Source organism: Pungitius pungitius, chromosome 1 (genome assembly GCF_949316345.1).
Source record: "Pungitius pungitius chromosome 1, fPunPun2.1, whole genome shotgun sequence".
NCBI classification, from domain to species: Eukaryota; Metazoa; Chordata; class Actinopteri; order Perciformes; family Gasterosteidae; genus Pungitius; species Pungitius pungitius.
Window position 1 is genome coordinate 10588052 of NC_084900.1, and position 16423 is coordinate 10604474.

The window sequence follows — 16423 nt, forward strand, 5'->3', positions numbered from 1 at the left end:
AAGGTCTTCAATTCCCAGGATGCCTGATCAGTGGTGTGCAAGTTGAAATTGCTCTGTTATAACGGAGTACGACACTTTGAAAAGAACACTAGATTATTAAGGACGGGCGCAAATTGGATGAACATTCTTTTAATGAAATACACACGTTTGAATTTAGACAAGAGCGCTTTTCCTTGTAATCCAATCTTAACTGAAGGTATGAAAAAGTACATTATAACGGAACAAGGCTTTGGTACGTAACGTTGTTACAGAAAGATGATACTGCTTGGTATATTAGCATATTAATCTTATTCATCACACCTTTCAAAAACAAGTTATGAAGTAAGAAAACAAAAAGGGAGCTCCGGTAACTGCAGGGTTGATGGTCTGAAGCCTGGCTGCTCCATGTCCTGTGTCGCGGTGTCCCTGAGCAAGACACCTCATTTGTAACTGCTCCCCGCGGGCCTTTACAGCAGCACGCTGCTCCCACTGTGTGGGATGGGTTAAACGCCGCGAATCATTTCCCCACAGGGATTAATAAAGGACGATTTCAGACACATATGATTAATACAACAAGAGTAAAACGATGATGTACTAATAAGTGAGTGAACACCAAGTTGAACATGCAAAGTAAAGACAAAAGAATAATCAATTCCTAAGAGAGCAATTCTGAAAAATGTGTATTAAATAAATTTGAATGTAGAACAGCTAGTGTGGAAGGTCATCCAGCAGGACATCGAGCTGCCCGCAGCCTCGCAAGTCCGTCCCTTATATTATGAGGTTTTAGGCCGTAATCTAAATGTAATAATCATCAATGCCAAACACAGAATTCCAAAATTTCTCGGTAATTAGTGCTGGTTGTATTTAATGAGCCGGAAACACGGCCCGTTACAGAAGTTTAAATGTGGCCCTTATAAAAGTGTGGAGGACAGTTTCTACACTCTTAGCAGGTAAAAAAGATCTAATTTCCGAGATAATACAAAATGATTAAACAACTGACTTCCGCTGTTGGTGAATATGAAGTTTATTAGAGATAAGACCAGGTGGCTGCATCATACAGAGTAACTATGAACCAGGTAAGTTACAGTATGCTAACAGACTGATACTCAAAACGTATTGAGATTACTCACGGAATTTTGTAAAGATTTTATAAAAAGAAATACGATTGGATACTTTTTGTTGTATAGACTAATCGTTCAGCTCTACTCACAACTAGCTCTATTTCACCCCAACTATTGACCCAGTATGTCATTTTCTGGAATCCATATGGCATGTTATCTTCTCGAACCCATTTAATTTATTTCACCCTTTTCAGCAACTGCAAGATCTTTCTCTCGCACACTAGTGTCATTGCTTTTTTCTCCAGGGAGAGCCAATCACGTCTCCTGCTCTCTAAGGGCCCAAGGAACCAATGAAAACCGCTGGTTATCAAGTCCTTCTACTGTGTTACTGTTACCTGGCAACAGAGCTGACTCCGCCACCTGTGGACACAGCCGCCGCCATGTGTTAAATGAGAGTGACACTTAGAAATGTCCCTTAGAAGAAATGTACCAGTATACTGGTGTTATGTTTAGTGCTCTTTCACACTGTATGCTTTTCTCCGTTAATGATGCAATGACATGGCAGGGGAGGGGGGTCAAACTCGGATAGGTTTTGACCGATTCTGAGGCAGTCAATACGTGGCAAAGTACACAAACACAATCAGTCACCTGTTGCTGCCTCTTAAATCCTGCTTCCCTTTTCTTCCTTTCTCACCCCCTACCGGGGGTTGAAGATTTAAAATGAATTAAACCTGTCCGTTTTTAGTGATGATCAAAGTCAACACCTTAGTGGAATGACCCAAGACTAAGGTCCCACGATGGAGTTTCAGGCAGTACCGCCAAAAAAATCATTCACTTTCTAGTTCAGAGTACATGTGTAGTCTAAGCCTGAAGAAGGCACATGTACAAAACGTGTCCATCCCTGCAGCGATGTCCCTGCTTTGAGGGGGACACTTCTGACATTGACCGAATGGCCCTTAGTTCAAAGTTCCCTCTGCAGTGAGCCGATGGGCCGTGCCGATGCGTTTAACCCCGTACTTTAGTTGCATTGCAGGCATGAACTGCTTAAAGCACAAAAAATAACTTTTGCTCACCCCTTGGGTCATTGACATTGTAGTGAACGCATAGCCTCGGGGCTTGCTTTCTACCTTCTCTCCTGTCATTTGGGCAAAGATTTTTTTTCCCCAGACACTGATACAAACAGCTCTCAGACTCAGTTATCAATATTATTGGGACTTAATTCAAGTGGAATGTCATGCTTGGTCTACTGACCTAACCTTTACAAACACTGAACATTCATGGGGAGAATGTGAGCTAATTACTTGTTTTTTTTCTCAACAAACACAACCTTTCACTGAGGTGACCCCTTCGTTAAGGGACATAAATCATTTTACAATAATTAGACTTCCACAACAGCACCTTGCCTTTTCCCTGGCTTTAGACTTGATTAGAGCAATAGTGAGAGACTGTTGAAGACAAAGCAAATATAAAAACATACAAAGGGAACAGTGTTATACTATGTGGTAGAATCATAGATACAATGCATAACCCCAGTAAAAAGCACATTAAACTTGGCTGCCCTGCCTGGAATGTTCCCCCTTGTGAGAAATGATTGTTCTGAATTGGCCCTGATGGCTTGCACGGACAAACAGACCTGGAATCTTAAGGCAGTAGGAAGTGTCTCTCTCTCTCTCTATGAATAAAACCTGTTGCCCCTCCCTGCAGTCACTGTGACACAAATTAAATAAACATGATGCAGATTTTGAAACATTCCGTATATATGAATGGTTCTTTGCCATTGTTGCCTATCATTCTTTGACTCAGTCAAACACATAGGAGTTTGAGAGTTGGGTTTAAGCAGAGGATATAATGTGAAGGCCATGCAGTGAATGATTATGTTTCTGTGACATCTTGAGGGGAAATTAAACGGAGGCACAGAAAGTCACATGCAGATCTCTTTGCTCTGTTACCGACTGGAAGCCCCACTGGAAATGCTGTAGCTTAGGAACATTCTGTTCTTTGCACTTGGCTGGAAGAACACTTGACTTCATGTCAGACTTTGTCACGCCAAATGACTGTAGCTTATTAGTAATCTCTGACGTTTTATCTAATACCGTCTAGGGATGTCAAATAATTCAGTTGAATATCTGACAGCAGGTAATTGGCAAGCCAATAAAGCCTGAGGTGATAATGCAGGGAGCAGCAAATTACTGCAACACTTTATCAGCACACAACTTTTGGATGTAATTTATTGTAATGTGTTGTACTTAACGTATTTTAAGTAGTTGCTCCAACCTGCTGGAATTTATATAATTCATGTGGAATCCAAACTGGTGGCGCTGACGGCAGGCATTATGCATACATTCACTAAACCGCTATATGCTGGGTTCCGCATCATCAATTTTAAGATTGCATCGAGGTAAATTTATTTGAAGTTGAAATGTGTCATCCGGTAGATGTATGCCAAAAATACTATTTGATTGGGTTTTAAAAAAAGGCCTTTTGAGGTTATTTTAGAGCTATTTCAATAGTGTAGAGCAAACTCATTTCAGGTTCGGGCCACATACTGCCGACTTCGCCCGAACGCGGGACACTGCCGTTTGGCGCGAACGGCTGACGGGGGGGTGACGCTGACGGTCCGACCGACGGTTCGCTGACGTCGGGACGTATGCACTCCAGTGGCGGACCGTTTGCTCTGCGATCTCCTTAAACTGTCTCTGCTCTGCTCACTGAAGCAAAACAGTACGTGGACAATAAATATCAGCGAGTGTAGTCACCTACTGCTACGGTCGATTCTTACTGTAAAAATCTACGTACTTCCGGTTTAGCGGCTACGCTTCGTATTTTCATTTTATGAAACAAAACAAAAAGAATTAACGGAGTAAAAAGTTGTTGGTATGGTTTTTTACGGTAAAAGGGATTCCCCATTGCTATGGAATGGAGGCCATGTTGCCACTAAGGAAGGCTGCCTATCGAAGGCCACTTAGTTCATGGCTGGCAGGGATGTACTTAGTGGAGCTCTCACCAGCAGCTCAGTGGTCAAAGGATTAAATCTTGAGGAAACTCAAACAGTATATTTGTACACTCAGAGCGATTTAAATATTACAACTTTACATTGATACCTTCATAATACTTATGTAATTATTTTTTTTCACAGTTTAAATGTTATTTTGTGAAATGTCAATAAGCTACACTGTATTTTTTAAGTTTTTTTATTCATCTACAAAAGACCAATCAGTCATCATTACCTGCCATCGGATCACGAGTCACAAACGTCTCATTGGAACTAATGCATCCCTTTCGATGGTGACCAACATTGTAACAATGTTGGTCACCATCGAAAGGGACAACACACACAATAATTGTGCAATTTAAAACTAAACTGTTGAAAACTCAACATCCCTGAAAAGTTCATTGGATGAACCTCAACCCTGAACTCATCTTCACATCTACTGTACCCTAGTTAATATACATAACAGCTGCCATCTTTAATTAGGAGTCCCACCTGGCAGCATGGATCAATATTTCAGATGAAAAAAAATCCATTGTTCTTTCTACTTTTTTCCATCTCTGCATTATCTATCTAAAATTGGAAGGGATCCAAAACGAGATTGAGTCTGGCTCTGTTCCCATTGAATTAACAATGCGGAGGTATTGGGTGGTGCTGTGGATAACTTGCTACCTATTCATACCGGTCTTTCCTGCTCACATCCTTTGTAAGTCTGACAGTAACTGTCTACCTGAGCCATCATACAGTAGGTATTTGTGCCATGTCATTCTTCCAGGAGAAAATAGGCTTACTCTGATTTGAGTATTCATTCAAAGTTATTACAAACTTTGAATTTCTTGATTTATTTCATTTAGCATTGAAATTCTTCTTGGATTGGTGAGCAAGAGCAGGTCAATTGCATATTATGTTTTTTAAAAGTCACAAAAAAACACTGAATGCAGTTAGCGGGCATTCTTTTTTTTTTAAACCTCGACCACACGTGCATTATTTTAATGCGTTTGAGTCCCAGTAATAGTTATTTTCAGAGTAGCAAGGAGTGTAAAGTGAATGTCAAGGAGTTTGCTGTTGAGAGGTCTTCTCGTGACCTTTTAGGACTCGTTCCACAAGGAAAATAGAAATGCTGTCTTCCGAACAACCATGTTAGTTCTTCTTCCTTCTTAGTATATCTGTCGGGGTTTATATGTGGAGAGAAATCTAATGCCGATTGCAGTCTTGTTTTGCGTCTTTACACAGTGCTATTATATATAATTTAGTTATAAGCATCCATCTGTGAGCAGGTGTTTAACTGATTTCTTTCCCCCTCTACTTTCTCTGCAGGTGACTCATCTCCAGTCGGTAAGTGGACATCTCTCTATACTTGTGTCAGCTATGCATGTATTTTGATATTATCCCCAAAGCAACAAAGGGGTTCCAGCCCATCTGGAATTGTCTTTTAATTTTAACTTTTTGTAAAAATGTTCCAGCGACGTACTGTTTAGTGATGAGTAGAAATCACTACACAACTCATTCTTTCTGCCTTTCCCTGCATCCCCTCTCCCATTTCCATTCTGTATGCTTCACAGCTGTTCTACATTATCTTTTATTTCTTTGTTTATATGGAAGGATGCTAAATGTCTACTATGGAAAGATAGAACTCTTAGTCCCTACTTTGCAAGTCTCATAAACTGCATTACTCTCCAATGTAAATGCAAATCTGAAAAGGTTTAAACGATTGATTATGCCGGTTAGGGAGCCCGGGCACAATTCAGTTTGAATAACATTATACTGTACAACGTTGTCATGCTGCACTGACCGCCTTTTAGAATTCAATTTTCAAGTTCCTGAGCTTTGTTAAACTGACTCATGTAGTGGGCCAGATGCACTGTTTCTGATTTGGAGCTCTGTGTTTCAGTAAAAGACTTGCTTTGATATGTGCATAGGGGTTATACCATTTTCATTCACACATTATTTGTTCATCTGCCTCGGCCTGTTTTTAACGCATCACCAATCAGACTTTCAATCTGTGTGGTTGAGTGCTTCCCATGTTTGAATGGGACGTTTGGTTGCAATTGGTTGCTCACTTTCCTTTAGCTAGGCCTAATTTCAAGTAACTTATTACAGGAAGATACAGTTTTGGACCCATTCCATCCTCCATGTTGTTGTGTATCGCGCCTACAGTGCTCTGGACCATTAAAGCTTTTATTAAAACACGGACAGATGCTTTATCTATGAATATGCTGACACGTCACAGTACGCTAGCTTTCTCTCTGCATTTCATTTGAAATCAAAGAGGGGGGGGGGGTGGATTGAGGAAGTGGGATGAGACTGGAGATTGACAAACTAATGGGATGTATCCACACCACACACAAACAGTGAGAAAATTAGTTTAAAACTCTCTCTCACAGCACTTTGCTGCAGCCAACTCTTGCTTTAGTGATGTGTCAGTCTTATCGCTTGCCTCCTAATAATTAGCTTTGTCTAGCTGCAGCACACTACTATGCACTATGAATACGGAATAGTAATCAACATAGCATCATTTTGAGCGTGCTTTTAGGGAAAGAAAAAGAAAAACCGTTCTCCTTACGCAGTTGTGATAAATGTGTGTGCCTACCTTTCTAGCTTTGTCCAGTGAGTTTTTGGTCCACATGTCTTATGTTTTCTGAATACTAATGGTGCTTTTCAACCATCTTTGGCAGTTCGAGCTAAAAGGTTTGGTTAGGGTCGTATTCACGCCTGGGTTAGCGTGGAGAATGGGGACAAACGCTTTAATACCCCGGCCACCGCTTATAACACTGCTAGAATCATTATCCGGAGAGGGAGAGAACGTTTTGTAGATACCACAAACCTGCCATTATACATTTACTGCTCATTCTTTATTTTATTGCTGTAATAAAACATGTGTGTTCTTGCATAGAGTGTGGAGTGATTGAACTGTAGCACTATTGTGCGAAAAGAAAAGTTAAAACAAACGTGCTTTAAGAAAAATTAGATTTGAAATAAGATTAATGAGTACCATTGATAATGCAAAAGTCATAATCTGCATTGAGGAAGTGATTAGCAAGCGATTACAGCGCCATTTCTTTGTCTATCCAATGTGTTGTTGGGTTTGAACATAAAACTGTGGGGACGAGACACATATATTTTACCCAGGTTTATTTCAAATTAAATCAGCTATGTAAAAAAAAGAAGCCTAACCACACGTCACATCCAGCTCCACATCAGGGGTTTCAAAACAATATAATTGCTGGGAATTTATCGCTTCCCTAAAGTTTTCCTATTCACTACCAGGCTTGAAAGGCAGGGATTGGCAGAGGTAATTGTTGTCCCTTAGCTGCATAGGCAGGCACACTGCAACCACAGATCCTTATCCTATTACTGCATTTCATTGGGACTCCAAAAACTGGCGCAGACACATCCTTCTGTGCACATCTCTCTCTGTCTCATCCAAGCCTTGTTCTCCTCACCTCAGATGATTAGCATCTCTCTCGTCCTTTTTTCTCTCTCCCTCCCTTGAATGCCAACCTCAGGTTAGGCAGAGCCAGCAGAAGCCTCTTCCAGCTAATGCTGCAATGGGATTGGCCTGCTCACCACCCATGATGCTCAGCTAACCACACATCAACAATTAAGACCAGGATATGCAGGATATTCACGCTCTCGATCAGTTGGACCGCTTTTTTCTCTACGCTTCCAATTTAAAATGTCCAATAGACAGACAAACCCTCACAAAATTCCCAGAGCTTTATCAAAATCCAGTTATTTTCTCTACAACCCCAGACGCCGGCGTCATGTGTCCTCACACAATTTATTTTGTAAAGCTGCTCCACTCTGGACATTGAAAAGGTTCATACGTGTTGAAATTTATGAATGTCTTTTATCACCTCTGTCATTAAAGTGCTGCACACTGAGGAAAAGTTTGTTTGATCGCGGTGACCTGGGTACTTTATTAAACACTTCTTAAACATCAGCCACAGACGTGGGACAACAGACAACATAAAAAATATTGTTTTCACTGAAAACGCAAACCAGTAGTTTATTTATTTTCCCTGCCTGGTGATAAACAGCACAACAAAATGGCCACACTGCAAAGGAACTCCCAGGCCTGTGGCCACATTTACATTCTAGAAGAAGGCGGTAATGAGATAGCTACCTGAGATAATTGCTACTTAAGGCGTCCGGCTCTTATTCCTTACCACAGGGAACCAGTTTAAATCACTACAATTAAATGTGCACTCATTTGCTTCTGTTAAGGCCTCATTTAAGCCATTTTAAACTTCACTCTGTCTTAGCACATCTGTGGCTCAAAGAGGAAAAGCTTGGACAAGGAAAGGATCAAAGATACATGGATACTGGAAAAATTATAGCTACAGTTGAGTAATTGTAAAACTTTTGGTATAGTTAAATAGCTCACATTTGGTCTCAGTCTGGATTAGCTGGATTACATTTGCAATGATAAACTGTGCCGGCACTTACAAAATGTTCCTTTTGTAGTATATCATCAGATGGCCCCTTGTTTGGCTTGTTAACCACCCATAAGCAGGGATGGGCCTGGACTGGAAACAAACCAGGACTTTCAGATGAAGTGCCAAGATTTATTTGGCAGAAATTTACCCAAAGATCATTTTGTATTTTCATGGTGTAGTATTCTCTTGGCATGGAGTATATGAACGAGAGATGGAATTCACGTGACCGGAACTGGTTAGCCCCCGATACTGTCATCGGTTGAGATGTGTGATGATGCCCCATTGAAGCCAACACTCACCCACATTGCACACCCACTGTGACTGTGTGTCTGCATGTTGATTTGTAAGAAATGATCGAAGGGCAAATAAAATAATACACTTTTTTAAAAGCTGCATTAACACGTGTTAGAATAATTAATGCGTTAACATGAAAACACATTTACGTGCCCAGCACTAATTTTAAATAGATTTTAACTATACCCGTAGACATACTTGGGTGTCATGCTACGAATTACTTTTAAGGTGAATCATGAAAAATATCATGTTTATTATTTCAGCATAATGTCAGGTCAGACCAAGAACATTGGTGCAGATGTAAGGGAAGGCCATTTTATCTGTATTGCACATTTCAACAACAAGGACATTCAAAGTGCTTTGCGTAAAACCATTACAATTATCCAAACATGAAGCAAGTAGATTTACAAACTTAAGAAAACTGATTGAAAAAGATAATACATTTAAAAACTATAAATAGAATAATATTTGTTGGATTTTAAGGAGCTGGGGGGCTCGGCAGACCTGCTTTCTCCATGTTTAGTTTTGACACTGGGAGCAGTAAGTAGGTCTGTGGTGGTTTATAAGGTATCAGCAGATCAGAAACCATTCAGAGCTTTATAAACCAACCGCAGGATTATTAAGTCAATTCTTTGCTTGACAGGAAGCCCGTGTAAAGACCTGAGAACTGGCATAATGTGATCCACTTTCATGGTCCTAGTGAGGACTCAGGCTTCAGCATTCTGGATCAATTGTAACTTTTTGATTTTTACAGAGACATGTTAAACACAGCGTTACAGTAGTCAGGTTTTTCCAAATCTGGATGAGACATTAGTCCTCTAATCCATTATTATTTAGATAATAATAGGCTGATTTTTAAACTTTCTTGACATGGCTGTACAGGTTGAGATCCAAATTCAAAATTCCACCTAGATTTTTGGCTGTTATTGAAGTCAGCGCTGACTTTCAATTGTTCATCTTTGTTACCAAAAACAATTACTTCGGTTTTATCTTTGGTTAATTTAAGAAAGTTGTGACACATTCAGTTTTTGATTTGTTCAATGCATTTATCCAGGCCTTATATCCGGTTGTAGTCCCCTGGTGATAGTTATTTAGATTTGTGTGTTGCCTGAATTATAAATCACTTTTTTCATAATCTGAGCTAATAGAAGCTTGTAGATGTTGAACAGAAGGGGCCCCAGTGTTGAACCTTGGGGAATATCACATGTCATTTTTTTTAGTTCTGATGGTTTAATTTGCTACCGACAAAATATTATTGATCTTTCAAGTATGATTCAAACCAGTTAAGGTCATTACCAGAGTCCCCCCCCCCCCCAGTTGATTAGTCTGTCCAGCAGGATGTCATGGTAGATCGTGTCAAATTCTGTACTGAACTCCAGTAATACGATGGCTGAAATTCGTTTAAGTGAAAAAACACTCAAGGAGATGTAGGTTTGATCTTGGCCTTTAATGTATCATTGTTGCAGGCTCGAAATTAGCCTTCTTTAGATTGGTTTAGTAACAGCAGTTTTCAGATGTTATATAATGTCATCTAGGCCTGTATGGATGATTTAATTCAATTGTGTCATGGTGTTTGAACAAATGTTTTTCTGAGATCGGGATACAACATATCCTGTGTTTGGTTGTTGATTTTTTTTTTTTTTAGTTATTGTCAGAAAAGGACTGTCTTGCAAGTCTCTCTTTATAGATGTCTATTCACGCTTTATAGATCTAATTAAGTGAACTAATTAAAACAACTTGTGCGTTCTTCCACCATAATAAACCATCACGTTGACGCTGTATATTTTCTTTTGCTGTATGAAATAACATTTGCAAAAGGTGTATCTTAATTTGATTACTTTTTAATTTGAGGTTAGCGAAGTTCCTGAAACGGCAATCACTCAAACCTACTGCTCTTATATTTCATCTCTGCCTGGTCTTCAGTGAATAAATTTAACCGTACTAGCTTTACTGCATGGAAAGAGTGTTGGATGGTTCTAAATGATGGCGTGCCTATAGTCCACGATTGCTGAGCTTTGCATATTCTGCTGATCGGTGTGAGACTTCACACAAGAGATGGAGAGCGGTGCTAGATAGACTCACATTGGTTCCAGCAGGGGAAGATTAACAGCATCCGCTTCCATTAGCCTCAGGGTAATTGCTCAGACAGCGATGAACATTCCGTAGCTCTAATCCTCAAATCAAAGAAAATTTGCACAGACCACCAAAATTCAAGTCTGATTTCCTTCACTCAAAAACACGTTTTAATTGGTCCATCTTGTTCTGAGATCACAGAAATGATTTACTTCCTGAATTTTCTAATTAGCTAGCATTTGATTCATAGTTTTTGAAAGATCGTTTCACTTATTATAGAATGGTAAAATGAGTGAAGACCTTGATTATATGATTTTGGTAGCATGATTAAGTGAGTGGAGATTCTTCCACATGCAATAGGGTGTGACCGCGTATACTGTGAGGATAACCTGAATGTTTTGAGAGAGAACTCTGGGCAAAAACAGTATACAAAGATGAAAGGTTCAGGGAGAACAATGCTTGTCAAGGTGGTGAGCTTGCTGTGTAAGAGATGTAGTGTGTGCATGCAGCGTGCAAACACTCTTTTGAAAATGTGGAAGAATTGTGAATCAGGACTGTCAAAATGAAACACTGAAAGACACCCTCCTTCTTAACCTTGCAGCTTATTCTACCATATCAAAAGAGAAAGGAAAAAAAAATTAACTTACTTTCTCCTTGGCCTTGATTCATACTCTCCTTTGGCATTAGTGTGGATGCCATGGCTGGACATCGGTAGGCACATTGCAGATCAAATGGATTGATTTGACACCATGAGGGGCAGAGCGAGAGAGTTGAGATGTGAGAGGGAAAAAAAGGGTGGAGAGATGTGGTTTTATTCTGGGAGCAGCAGGGCTGTGTAGAGCCGGGCCGCTGCTGTAGCCGGGCCTCAGTGCCCTCTCACTCCACAGCTTACAGGGAACGATTATTAGCAATCACAGCTTATTACCAACAGCTGGTGCTGGGACCCGCCCAGGGCCCATCGCATACATTAACGCAGGCCAAGGCACACGTACACATCTGTACACAGTGACTGTTATGACTTTAAAATTGAGTGCACATTCCCTGACCCGATTGTATTAATTTCTTAATTTGATGTATATTATGCTACGAAAGAGATTAGCTTGCTCTTTTAATTATATGACATACAGTGTCCTGTATGTTGCAGTCAATATCCTTTTGATCAAACTGTAATTCCTGTTGGTGTCATTGCTGTGAGTTCTGTTGAGGCAACTATTGTCATTGCACTGGTCTTCTGTTTGCTGCAGCCTCTACATCCATCCAGCGTGTCCCTATGTGTTTGAGTTAGTACTTCATCATTAAATTTGCTCAGTAAAAGAAAGGGACCCATTCAGGCTTGTTGGGCAAAAAAATAATTCTACTAATCATACTGACACGGAGAGACAATCCTAAATGCCAGTACGACTGTGAAGCTTGGTTTTTGCGAGTTGTACCAAAGAGCTTTTTACCAAGGTCAAACACTGAATGTGGAACGCTGTGGATGTTTACCTCCTCGACTTATTTAAAGGACAGGTCAATATTGCCAACACTTCCGGTTACACTTTCATTGATAATACAAGAAGCACACAACTTTGAGATGTTCATTCATAACTAATTATTGATTAGGATTTGACCCTTGAATGAACATCTTTTGTACATCCCCTTTATAATGTTGACATTCCTGCGCATATCTGCTTCCCCAGTCTTTAGATATGAGATGCTAAAGTACTGCACAGTTCATTGGATATCTGTTGCATTGTTTTTTCATGTTTGATAAGCACACAGCTGTCAATTACCAGAGCTGTAGCTGCTTACAGTATACTGACACTATCGCATTGGCAATCATAAATGCCCCTCTGTCTGTGACTCATCATCCGCAGTGACATCAAATGAAATCAATAATGCAATTGAGCTAAAAAGAGCTTGCATTGAAACATTTAGTGCCACACAGAAGACAACATTCAGAAACCGAACAACGTTCAATTCAATTAGATTTTTAATGTATAGCCCAAAATAAAAGAAGTACACATTTTGCTCAGGTTTTTACAGTCTGTACACACGAGACATCCTCTGTCCCGAATCGGCAATTGGCACAGGAAAAAGCGTCAAGCATGGGATGCACCGACTTGATGCAATGATGTACACTCACCGGCCACTTTATTAGGTACCCCATGCTAGTAACGGGTTGGACCCCCTTTTGCCTTCAGAACTGCCTCAATTCTTCGTGGCATAGATTTAACAAGGTGCTGGAAGCATTCCTCAGGGAGTTTGGTCCATATTGACATGATGGCATCACACAGTTGCCGCAGATTTGTCGGCTGCACATCCATGATGCGAATCTCCCGTTCCACCACATCCCAAAGATGCTCTATTGGATTGAGATCTGGTGATTGTGGAGGCCATTTGAGTACAGCGAACTCATTGTCATGTTCAAGAAACCAGTCTGAGATGATTCCAGCTTTATGACATGGCGCATTATCCTGCTGAAAGTAGCCATCAGAAGTTGGGTACATTGTGGTCATAAAGGGATGGACATGGTCAGCAACAATACTCAGGTAGGCTGTGGCGTTGCAACGATGCTCAATTGGTACCAAGGGGCCCAAAGAGTGCCAAGAAAATATTCCCCACACCATGACACCACCACCACCACCAGCCTGAACCGTTGATACAAGGCAGGATGGATCCATGCTTTCATGTTGTAGACGCCAAATTCTGACCCTACCATCCGAATGTCGCAGCAGAAATCGAGACTCATCAGACCAGGCAACGTTTTTCCAATCTTCTATTGTCCAATTTCGATGAGCTTGTGCAAATTGTAGCCTCAGTTTCCTGTTCTTAGCTGAAAGGAGTGGCACCCGGTGTGGTCTTCTGCTGCTGTAGCCCATCTGCCTCAAAGTTCGACGTACTGTGCGTTCAGAGATGCTCTTATGCCCACCTTGGTTGTAACGGGTGGTTATTTGAGTCACTGTTGCCCTTCTATCAGCTCGAACCAGTCTGGCCATTCTCCTCTGACCTCTGGCATCAACAAGGCATTTCCGCCCACAGAACTGCCGCTCACTGGATGTTTTTTCTTTTTCGGACCATTCTCTGTAAACCCTAGAGATGGTTGTGCGTGAAAATCCCAGTAGATTAGCAGTTTCTGAAATACTCAGACCAGCCCTTCTGGCACCAACAATCATGCCACGTTCAAAGTCACTCAAATCACCTTTCTTCCCCATACTGATGCTCGGTTTGAACTGCAGGAGATTGTCTTGACAATGTCTACATGCCTAAATGCACTGAGTTGCCGCCATGTGATTGGCTGCTTAGAAATTAAGTGTTAACGAGCAGTTGGACAGGTGTACCTAATAAAGTGGCCGGTGAGTGTACATACGTATATGTTGTGTCGTGTGTCTTTTGTCATGACTGCTGGTCCAGTGTCATTACACGCATTAGTGCTGCTTGTTCTGCATCTCTGACATACATGCTTTTGTTAAAGGTGAACATGGGCGTGTACTGCTTATGAAATCATAACTTTCCTAATAAAGATAACTTGGTGCAGCATTGCCAACAGTGTGTTTGTTGGCTGGTAATGTCACTCACCAAATCAATCTTTTGAAATTCTAGAATTGTTTTTTTAACTAGTATAGTTGGTTAAAACTGTCCATAATCTTCAGGAGACAATGGACGCCATTTTGTTATTATAACTTTTCTTTTAGTAGATTTTTACGCTGTTCATGATGTTCTTTTTGGATTGCGACTAGATCATTGCGAGAACTATACCAAAACAGGATTTACAATCAGTTGTGACTTTCTACATTTTTTAAGGACTGTACAGCCAACTCTATCACATCGTATAATAACACAAAAGGGGTTTGACAAAATAATTATTTAAGTATTTCACCTTTTTCAGCAGCCAGGTTTATGTTTCATCCCATCTCATAAACCTGCACAACAAAGCTCAACAACAAGGGGGGTACAAGGGCCAGGAGTCTAGTTTGGACTGTGACTGAGGCTGCCGCATCACTGCTCTGCACTTATGGTGGACGAGCTAGCGTTTGATTGGACCACTGTGTGAGTGAATGTCTCCTGGATTGATGTTTTGGTGTCTGACTGCATTTCCTCTCCCTCCCTCTTTGTATATCTCTCTGTGTTATGTCCTTGTTAGAGGTCATAGCAACCAAACCACAGAAGTACAAGCATAAGTATAGTGTCCACTGTGACAGATATTATGCATTTCATTTTGGCATGTGGAGATTAATACATGTTCACGGTTCTTTCATTATGAGAACCACATATAGACTGCCTCAGATACTAGAGCACAGTAAGACAAGGTCAAGACGCTTTAATAATTGCTGCACGGTTGATACATATCTGGATAATTTGTTGTGGGTCAAACTAATTTATCTGCACATCCCCAGCCGCTTCAGCGTTTTCTCGTCCGTCCTGCAAGTAAATCTGGAGTAAAGCATCTGATCAGCCAGTACTTAGAGGTGATGAATGGGGGCCTGTAGAACATGAGTGTTATCAGTGAGGCTAAGGCCTGCGAACTCGGGCTGTAAGGCTAAGGTCGATACATACCAACACGGTAAACATTGAAAATTCAAGTTTGGAATGAACTTAATAATTTGTGTGCGTACCAACAGTCCTCGTACAGTTGGATAAGAATTGCAGGAAGGGAAAGAAGGAAGGGTTCTTCATAAGAGTTTACTGCGGTGAAGTATGTACCACTCTATAGCAGAGATGATTGACTTTTTAAAAGTGTGTGTGTGTGTGTGTGTGTGTGTGCGCACTAAAAAAGGCATCCGCCTGTGAAACGACAAACCAGTTAAATCCAATCTGTTCCAGAAGACCGATGACATCATAAGAGTGCGTCATCTTGCCAGAGCCTACATAATGCCCAGGCACAGATATACACACACACACACACACACAAAAAATTATCACATCTCCTACTTCTCTGGGAATCTCCCCACTATGCTAAAATGTGTACTTGACACAAGCGATCATTATTCCTTGTTTCCTCTTCCTCTGACCTATCTGTGAATGAGAGTCAACGTGTTCTCCTGCTTTCGCCTATTCCCTCGGCCTGTGAGGCTAAAGGGAACATTTTGTGCTCCACAGTGGGACAAAGAGCGTATACATATTGTATCTTAGAGCTTTGCAACAGTAGAGATGATGATACCTTTTTAGAAATATGAGTCTGTGAGCAAGTTGTGTAACAACACCACATGAAAGCGATAAATGAATCTGTCACCATTACGTTATGTTTTGGGTCGTGTTAATGCTGTTTCTCCATCTCTGTCGTCCATCCTCTCAACTGCACTGCTTTCCTTTCCTGAGAGGAAATTATATTAGACATTTAAGCAACACTTATCTTCTTTTTAACCACATTTCATCGCTCTTCTGTTTTTTTTTTTTTTTCAAGCTGTGTAATTACAGATAAAGTAGGCCATACTTTGAACAATAATAGTCCTGTTATTCCATGTCTTGGAACCATTGGGGGGGGGGGGGGGGGGGCTGCTGTAAGAATCTGAGGTCTTGATTCAATGGTTTGCAATTATGTTCACGTTTTTTATTTCATGATTCATGCAAACATATTAATGGTCTTTTCACAAATTATATTATTATTA

The 16423-nt window shown here is 40.7% G+C and overlaps 1 protein-coding gene and 1 long non-coding RNA gene across 16 annotated transcripts in view; one reads left to right on the forward strand and one right to left on the reverse strand.

Moving 5' to 3' along the window:
* nrxn2b (neurexin 2b) overlaps positions 1-16423 on the forward strand; it is a 493664-nt gene that overhangs the window by 142812 nt on the left and 334429 nt on the right. For 6 of the 13 annotated variants that reach the window (XM_037480221.2, XM_037480234.2, XM_037480230.2 and 3 more), the window contains one exon: positions 5347-5364. The exons of the other annotated variants lie outside the window; for them this stretch is intronic. In XM_037480221.2, the coding sequence (XP_037336118.2) occupies positions 5347-5364 (18 nt within the window). The remainder of the gene's footprint in view (positions 1-5346; positions 5365-16423) is intronic. 13 annotated transcript variants of the gene reach the window in all.
* LOC134127280 (uncharacterized) overlaps positions 1-16423 on the reverse strand; it is a 181230-nt gene that overhangs the window by 14113 nt on the left and 150694 nt on the right. The gene's annotated exons all lie outside the window — the stretch shown is intronic.